At 32.3% G+C, this 8547-nt stretch overlaps 4 protein-coding genes across 4 annotated transcripts in view; 1 reads left to right on the forward strand and 3 right to left on the reverse strand.

Moving 5' to 3' along the window:
• Window positions 1-4161, reverse strand: part of LOC106105360 (AT-rich interactive domain-containing protein 2) — an 18824-nt gene extending 14663 nt beyond the window's left edge. Inside the window, exons 1-10 of the mRNA XM_013285651.1 lie at window positions 3844-4161; window positions 3673-3763; window positions 3439-3548; window positions 2868-2989; window positions 2304-2519; window positions 1785-2035; window positions 1047-1234; window positions 880-973; window positions 559-720; window positions 5-87 (exon numbers count right to left, since the gene is read on the reverse strand). Coding sequence (XP_013141105.1) covers window positions 5-87; window positions 559-720; window positions 880-973; window positions 1047-1234; window positions 1785-2035; window positions 2304-2519; window positions 2868-2989; window positions 3439-3548; window positions 3673-3763; window positions 3844-3938 — 1412 coding nt within the window. The 5' untranslated portion in view covers window positions 3939-4161. The remainder of the gene's footprint in view (window positions 1-4; window positions 88-558; window positions 721-879; window positions 974-1046; window positions 1235-1784; window positions 2036-2303; window positions 2520-2867; window positions 2990-3438; window positions 3549-3672; window positions 3764-3843) is intronic.
• Window positions 4162-4445: 284 nt separating this feature from the next.
• LOC106105492 (speckle-type POZ protein-like) lies at window positions 4446-6579 on the forward strand. The gene has a single exon (XM_013285838.1). The coding sequence runs from the start codon at window positions 4705-4707 to the stop codon at window positions 5725-5727; it is 1023 nt and encodes a 340-aa protein (XP_013141292.1). The 5' UTR covers window positions 4446-4704; the 3' UTR covers window positions 5728-6579.
• A 186-nt stretch (window positions 6580-6765) lies between these two features.
• Window positions 6766-7699, reverse strand: LOC106105569 (probable RNA-binding protein EIF1AD). The gene is made up of 2 exons (XM_013285966.1): window positions 7387-7699; window positions 6766-7123 (listed from the first exon to the last, which is right to left on the reverse strand). Exons 1-2 carry the CDS (start codon window positions 7507-7509, stop codon window positions 6782-6784), a joined length of 465 nt encoding a protein of 154 aa, XP_013141420.1. The 5' UTR covers window positions 7510-7699; the 3' UTR covers window positions 6766-6781.
• A 135-nt stretch (window positions 7700-7834) lies between these two features.
• Window positions 7835-8547, reverse strand: part of LOC106105361 (DNA polymerase subunit gamma-1, mitochondrial) — a 9824-nt gene continuing 9111 nt past the window's right edge. Inside the window, exons 16-18 of the mRNA XM_013285652.1 lie at window positions 8448-8546; window positions 8179-8295; window positions 7835-8041 (exon numbers count right to left, since the gene is read on the reverse strand). Coding sequence (XP_013141106.1) covers window positions 7846-8041; window positions 8179-8295; window positions 8448-8546 — 412 coding nt within the window. The 3' untranslated portion in view covers window positions 7835-7845. The remainder of the gene's footprint in view (window positions 8042-8178; window positions 8296-8447; window position 8547) is intronic.

The raw sequence follows: 8547 nt of genomic DNA on the forward strand, positions 1-8547 counted from the left end.
TGACGTCAGCGCGTACACGCACTCCAACGCACACACTAACGCCATTATATCGCGCAGGGTGAGCAGCGCGCACACCTCGCTGTACACCTGTAACACACCACTTAATACACTGTGCCCTATACACAAACTTATAATTGATAACCCTCTAAATGTAACATTAAAGTTTCAATATATAGATATTTCAGTAAAAATATGACCCTTCAATTACAATGCCGCTTTTGTTTAAAACATACTTTAGTACGTATTTTGATACGGCATAAAATGTTGATACATAACACAATTTTTCAGCGTTATATTTGGATTTATAATAAATTATACTAATAATGAATTTAATTAGTTCAATACACAGTGAACATACTGCATTTTGATTGTTTAAATTCTTATTCGTAAATTTAAGTTTATAATTGCTGATTATTGTTACTCTGTTTTACATTATTTCAAAGAATTAATCGGTCCATAGTAGCTAAACTTAACAAAGCTATTTCAATTTTAAAAACAAATACGATTATCAGTAAAAAAAAATATAGTCACAATTGATACCATAACATTTTCACAAACCTTAGCTTCCAAGGCTTTTAGTAATGCATCTTCATTAACTTCGTTCTGCGCTAATTTGTTAAGTAATTCTAAGGCTGCGAGCACACGCGCGCGGTCCGCCGACACCAGCGCCGACTGGATCGTGGATAAAATGTGACGAGATATCAAACACGTCGCTGGATCCTACAAAAACAATAACTTATACCAATGTTAAATGTTATGTTAAAATAAAATAATACCATTAACACTATACCGGTCCGGTTACTTGACACAAAGATACTGTAGTCCCATATATGATCTTAAATAAATCACATATTAAAATAGAGAATATTATACACTCACCTTTATTACCAATTCAGTGGAAACATTACCGAGGGTATCCAAGCCGCTCTGACGTAGAGTTCCCACCCAACAATTGGCACAGAGTAACAAAAATCTAGAACAAACAAATTGATTATTTTAACGTATAAAAATATATTAACCATGTTTAAAAGAAATAAGCTACTTACCGTATAAGTGTAGTATTTTTAGCTAAATACTGTACATTCTCCTCATGGAAGGACAATGAGCGTACTATAGAAGCGACTTGCAGTACTCGCTGTGTGTACACACAGGCCGAGCCCCCGGGCAACTCGGGAGCAAACAATAAGTTCTCTTCTGATGGCTCCGTCACCCAATCTTCTAATGTGTCCTGTATCTAGAAAAAGGTGTGTATGTCACAAGAAAATATCATCACAGTTTTAGATTACAAAATACCAAATAAACTGACTTGATCTGGAATTGTTATAACATTTTTTTTAATATACACTTTTCAACAAAACCAACTACAAGCAGATCAAGTAAAAGAAACTTTCACATATAAAATTTGGGATGACACTTTAATATACTTTTTGATATTAGTCATAATAATAAAAATAAGGAGGTTCCTGTCTCTGCAATCCTAACCTGGTTGCTTGATTTATTGGAGCAGCCGGTGATGCATTGCTTTTTATATGATTTAAAAATACATATATATGTATACAGAAAATAAAGATATAGGATAATAATAATAATAGCCTTTATTGCAACAATCTTACAAAGTTCAACATAAAGTAAAATAAACAACATTAATTATCATTGGACACCTGATTGTGTTTTGTTTCTGCAACAATCACCACTAGCACTTGCCAGTCTTTTCTATTATATGTCTTCCTTTTCCATGTAACACTAGCAGCTTTTGACTTTGGTCATTTAAGAAATAAACTTACCGAGCTGCCATCATCAATCAACTTCTCCAACTCCACATCCCCACCATCCTGCATCAAGCAATCCGTGAGGGTATTATGGGCCGCTAGTGCTTGTACCATCAGCTCAGGCTGCTCAATCCCAGGCTGCATGAACTTGCTCTCATCAGCCAACTCCTTAGCCCCGCCGCCTCCAGACCTCGTCTCCCAGAACTCATGCGGATACCGACCTCGCGCCTCATAATACGATCGACCAATAGTATCGCGAAGACTTGCTAAAAGTGAAAACTAAGTTACATCCTGCTCGAAGGATCAAAAAATGTATCCTTCAAATATATTTTTTTTAAAAGGAAATAAAAAAAACATAACTAGAATATATTGATAATTAGAATTTTATTGAACATAACAATGAATCTATGTTCGCTACTCTGTCTTTTAATTTAATTTTAGTTTTAACTTTAGGTAACACATTTGCAGCTACAGAAATCGAAATCAAAACGTCAATTTCTTATTTGTCACATTAAACCATGTATTAATACTTACAATGATTGTATACTCCAGCATGTGCCAATAAGAAGTCCAATATATGTGGGGTTGTACTCAATGGTAGGCGATTGTTATGATCCGCTGCTAACACTGTGCATACATTTATAGCAAAGTCTTGTTCATTCGGCATAGGCGATAGCAGCGACAATGTCAGTCGTTCAGACGGGCCAGCAATTTTCGGCGCTACGTTGGTACGGAGTGCTTCACCTGATGCTGTAAAATAACAAATGGTACATAAAGAAATACTTTGAAACTTGCTCTAAATTAGGCATACACAAGGCAAGATAAACTATAAACAGGCGCTTTGTACATACAACAATGAATCATAGACAAAAGTTATCTATTCTGTTAGTATTGATGTTGGGTACATAAGCCCTTAGAAGGCAGTATTTGCATTTTCATCTTTACAGTTTTATTATTAAGGAAATGTTTTTCTTTGAACAGCTCAGAGACTATGAGCAAATGATACTTAAAAAAGTGTGTTTTATTTGAATAATTTAAAGTAAAAAGAGAAAACAACTAGATATTGAATAAAACAGTGAATATTAACAAACAATTTACCTGATATGTAAGTACCACCACCAAAAGTAATACGAGGCATTCCACCTCCACGACCTCTTCTTGGATCCTCATCTATATCATTGTCATCATCACGACCTGGAGGACCCTTTGCCCTCTCATACCTGGTTAAGTCAAAACAAATAACATTACTAATAAGTTAACCACTATAGTAATTTCTATAGTGTATTACATGGTGTGGTACATTTTCACAGAATAACATAGGTTATTCTGTGAAAATGTACCTTAATGGTTTAGTACTTTTAGAGCATTTACAAACAAACAAATAAATCTTTTCTGTTTATAATAGATTTTGCAGGGTTGTTACATGAAAAATGTTTCTTATTGGAAAAATAGAATTTGTTAAGCATTACTGCGTAATCTAAAGAGGAACTATATTTAAATGTATTGAAATAACTTAAAAACTACTGACGCAATCTCAAATTATTATTCACCATTAAGAAGCTAAATTATTGCCAAATAACTATACTTTTTACTATTTTTTAATTTCACATGGACAAATTCACAAGCAACAACTATTGTTTTTTATATAGCAATAAAGGAAATGTCTTACTTTTCTAAATACATTCCATAAATTCTTCTCAAGAGAGTAGATCCATTGATACATGGATGTGGGAGTCTAAGCAACCTTAAAAATGACTCCCAGGTATCATTTTGATTCACCTAAAATTAAATAAAGTAGTTATGACTCATAAAATAATACAACTATTGTTTACTAACAAGCAAATCGTATAGAATAAAAATAGTTTAAATAAGGTAACTTTAACATTATTTTTAAAGAACAAACCTTCCCTAATCCTCCACGTTGTTGAACCAACGAATAGAACAAATATAAATCTATTTCAACGCCATTCACAACCGGAATCTTATATGGAATACTGAAATTATAACAAACACTTCAAAAACTGACACCAAAAAAGATATAGGAGCATTCATGTGAATATCACTCGATAATTACTTTTTACTGTCATTAAACTGCTTTAAGTCTTTTAAAAAGGCTTCTTTATCTCTTAAATAATCTTTTGACTTGGTATTTACTTGAAATTTAGCCATTTTTTATGTTTTAGTTGTGGCATACAATGTAGGGTTATTACTGTGGTTAATAACTAAACCAATATGTTCCAATTCTAGATTCTTTAATACAAGCAAACTAACTAACTATACTTATACATTAGAGTATTAATTTATGCAATTATCGACGAAAACATTATATTTATATCGTTTAAAAATACAATTTTAAACATTTTTGACAGTGACAGTTGTAACTCAAGCCACCGAGCAGCGACGCGATATAGAGATGTTGCATTTATCGATGTATCGATTTTACATAACTTTTTAGTTCGGGAAAAAAATATTATGCAGTTAGAGAGATGACAATGATATTCCGTAGTGATTAAAAGGTGTGCCGTAACAAGTAGTTGGGCCACTGTCTAGGCCGAAACTGTGTTTTTAGAGATTTAATTTTTGTAAGTCTCTCATTTTTAATTTTGCTCTAATGCACAGTCCAGGAATTTATGATGATTTAGATAATATTGTAACCTTTCAAACACTCTTTTTGATTTATTTTATTGATCAGCGAAGATAATTAATTAGAAAATCTGGCCTAAATCTGTAAAGCGGCCGTGTCCACTGGGCTTCCCTATTTATATTTTTATTGCTTGCTCACTCATGATCTTCTCTAGTCTATTCTACTCTTTGGCGCCATTCATAGACAAAATAAATCCTGAAAAAATCAGTCAAAAACCAAAATCAAAACATTGCAAAAAGAAACATTAACTAATTTAACTTGGACTAAAAGTAATTCGAAAACTGTGATAACATGTCAAGCATAAATTATACAACTCGAATCGAAGGCCAAACGAGGATCAATACCATACTGTGGACAGTTCCAAATTTTATAAACCTGTTAGAAAATAGGAGCTGTCGAGAATTCAGAACAGACAAATCAAAAGATCACACCATGGAGATTATTGAGGCAAGGTTCCAATTGAAAATGCAGTTCCTGGGTCGTGATAACGATATTGTTGAAATATACTATCTATCACCAAATTCGGTATTTTTAAAATCTATCCTAACTATATGCCTAAAACGTTTTGAAGAACGTTCCATAGTAATTAAAGAATATCACACCGTTCATGCAAATAAATGGCAATATTTAGCTACATTATTTAAAAGAGACATTGGTAGTTACGATGGTCGTGACATATTTTTGTTAAGCGATGGAAGCTTGCGCTTAAAATTCCAATTTTTGGTTTCTAATGATATAAAAATCGATCGCTCTAATATTTTCGAAGCTCAGTTAAGTAATGATATAGAAAATCTTCTTCATAATGGTATGTTTTCTGATGTAACAATGAAGTCTGTTGAAGGGGATGAATACAAAGTCCATAAAGCTGTGCTGTCCAGTAGGAGTGCTGTTCTTAAGGCTCATTTTGAGCATAACACAACTGAATGTTTTACAAATAGTATTGAGTCTCCATTAGAGGCAGAAGTACTTAGGGAAGTTCTTACATTCATATACAGCGACAAAGCGCCAAAAGTTGATGAAATTCCAGAGAAACTCCTTGCAGCAGCTGATTATTACCAGCTGAGCAGACTTAAGGGCTTATGTGAGGAGGCTCTACACAAAAAACTAACAGTAGACAATGCTATTGAGACTCTGCAATTGGCTGATTTACATTCAGCTAAAACATTAAAGCAATTAACGTTAGAGTTTATAAAAGATGGTCAAGCTAAACTTATTACAAAGACTGAAGGGTGGTCTAAAGTAAAATCTGTTGAATTAATCAAATGTATTTATGAGTATATAATGGCAGATGATGCGGAAGCTGATATTAAGTAAATAAGAGATTTTTATAGCAGCTTATTTTTGAATGAAGTTTTTAATGATTATGATAGTAGTAGGTTGAAAGATATTGTTATGAAATAAGAGTTGGCATCTACAATGAAAAGGGATTAAGCAAGGAAATATATTTTATAGTGCAAAAATTTTCTAGCAATTCATATACACATGCCTTTTCATCTATTTACAATTTTCAAAGACATATTAAAATAAAGCAATATTAGGATATTGGTAGCTTAAATTGATTATTATATCTATGGTTAAAGCTAGAAATATAAAGCTTATGTGCTGGCTAACCTTTGTATAAGTACAAATTGTTACATAATAACTCCCAGAAAATGTTAAAGTTTTTGTCTCACTTTCATTATAAGCATTCTTACTCTTTGACACTAAATTTTTAGATTCTGTATTTATATTTATAGCCTGACCAGAATATAAAAACCCTGAACATGTTGAAAATGATGAAACAAATAAACACATATAAGTTATGTAATAAAGAAACCAATTAAAACCACCTACCAGGCCAGGAATTTTATATTCTTATATCATTAGGATATACATCTACACTGTTTTGTCTTCCTTTTATTGTGTAGTTTCTTTACATTATGTTTAACAATAATTCTTTAAAGAATGACTAATGTCAGTATCAACACATTAAAGTTGTTTTCAAGTGAATGCATGGATCCACTATGCATGCATTGGCATTTAATGGATGCATGCATGCATAACTTTTCAATAAAATGGTCTATTACTTGGTAAATGCATTTGCATTGGAGTCACAAGCAATTTAAATAAATATATTTATAATGCAATACTAGGTTAAGATGTTGTAATTTATATTTGTTACATTATTTATTTACAATAGAAAACAATGTATTTATTATAGATAAGATATAGAAAATTTTATAATAATGTGCTCTCATATTGTTTATTAAAATTTAATGTAAAGAATGAATTTTTAATCATCTAGAGATCTTATGATCCTTCCGGGTTGTGGATTAGTGCTTCTATTTTTATCCATTGACAAAATAAAAAATGTTTACAAAAAAAACTTTTATTTATTGCTATCATTTTCATCACTGTCACTTTCTGAGTCACTTGAGTCACTATCACTTTGATATGTCTGTACATGCACTCGGTTAGTGTTTACAAATAATTCATCATCATCAAATGTCTCTTGCTTCTTCTTTTCATCATCAAACTCCTTGGGCCATACATTATTCTCTTTATAAAACTTAATAGAGTCCTTGTTCATTATTTTTACTATTTCCGCTTTAACTTTATCACCCTCTAGTATTGGTTCGACAAGGATATAATCACCTCTTTTCACCCAGATATTTTTCCTAAACTTTGTAGGCATTGATACTAAATATTCTTCACCAGAAGGTGTTGTAATCTAAAAAAAACACATTAAAATAAATAGAATCAATTTCTATAAGAAGTCAGTCTGAATTAAAAAAAATGGGCTACAAAAATAGTAAAAGCATATTAAAACTCTAATGATCAATAACTACAAAATTAACGTAAAAGGAGAACAAGGAATAAAAGTAATTTCTCGAACTTTATTTTACATTTAGGTTGTAAATTAAAATGTTCTCTAGTAAGGCACTATGTATGGAAGTATAAATTTAATTTTTAAGAGACACAATCAAAGAATACCTCGTGTAAATTGTTTCCTTTGCTTTTTATCACTTTGACGATGCTTTGATTATGTTTTGGTAATTCGTAATCGTCCCACAGAGCTTCGTTCATCACATGTTTTCGTTTTGTAACTTTAGACATTTTAGATCATTTATAACAGATAATAAGAACTGAGTAAGAATTCAATAAGTTTTAGATTTCTCTAGTTTTTGTTTGTATATAACCTCTAAAAAGTAACTACGATTTGACGTTTAATAATCAAATGACATTTTGTATTTTGTATTGTGACATCTGACATTTTTTTTTAGTTGCATAGACTATATTATTAGTAGTTTACCATATCTATGGATGATCTAAAAATATTATTTGCATTCATGAAAACGTACCTTTATCACATCTTTTTAATCAAGAATTAAGTTAAATTGCACAAATACCAAGCGTATTTGTCATGAAGTAAGAAACACTCTAATATCTTAACTATTTATTCAATTTACATTTCTCAATAGCATCGAATATAGTCAATGATTCGCCATTCGGTATACCATAGCCTTTCTCCAAACCATGCGGGTTGGAGGGCGTCGTGCAGCTAACATTGCATTCTTTTCTCAGAACTTGATCTACTTCTACCGAAGTGAAGAACGCTACCGACTGTGGTAGATCGTATATTCCAACACTGAAACGAAACAAAATTATTTTACTTATTTTTTCTTGTTTCTTGTCTACATGGGAACTCTAAGTTTCTATTTACTTAATATCACGTTACGGCAATGCGAACTTTGAGGTATTTTGAAGTGTTCTATAATAACTTACCGCTGTGAACAAAACGCCCTTGTGAGGAGATTAGTGATGTGCAATGCCAATGCTGTCTCGTACTTTAGATGTTCAGGTACTAAATAACGTACTTCATCGTGAAAGCTCAGGCAGAATCTACAAAAGAAAACCTTAGTATATTGATTACATTGATGAGAATATAATTTGAATGATACCTTATTTCTCACAATAAATCTCAATTCTCGGAAAAATACCAGACTAGACAGAGCAGGGTGAAGTTTGGGGATAATACATGTTTGTGATCTGACCTGGCGTGCGGCGCGAGGTGTGTCATACAGACGAGCATGAGGTGCAGGAAGTCAGCGGCGGCGCTCTGCACGGCCCAGTTGAGGCGCGTGCCCGCCCAGC

The sequence above is a fragment of the Papilio polytes genome, unplaced genomic scaffold, assembly GCF_000836215.1.
Source record: "Papilio polytes unplaced genomic scaffold, Ppol_1.0 DF822845.1, whole genome shotgun sequence".
Taxonomy (NCBI): Eukaryota; Metazoa; Arthropoda; class Insecta; order Lepidoptera; family Papilionidae; genus Papilio; species Papilio polytes.

What these genes read in the sequence shown, in the direction of transcription:
- LOC106105492 (XM_013285838.1), top strand. Translation starts at nt 4,705, where the DNA reads ATGTCAAGCATAAATTATACAACTCGAATCGAAGGCCAAACGAGGATC.
- LOC106105569 (XM_013285966.1), bottom strand. Translation starts at nt 7,509, where the DNA reads ATGTCTAAAGTTACAAAACGAAAACATGTGATGAACGAAGCTCTGTGG. An exon ending in AAGGAAACAATTTACACGAG is followed by an intron (nt 7,124 to 7,386) that starts GTATTCTTTGAT and finishes TGTTTTTTTTAG; the next exon opens with ATTACAACACCTTCTGGTGA.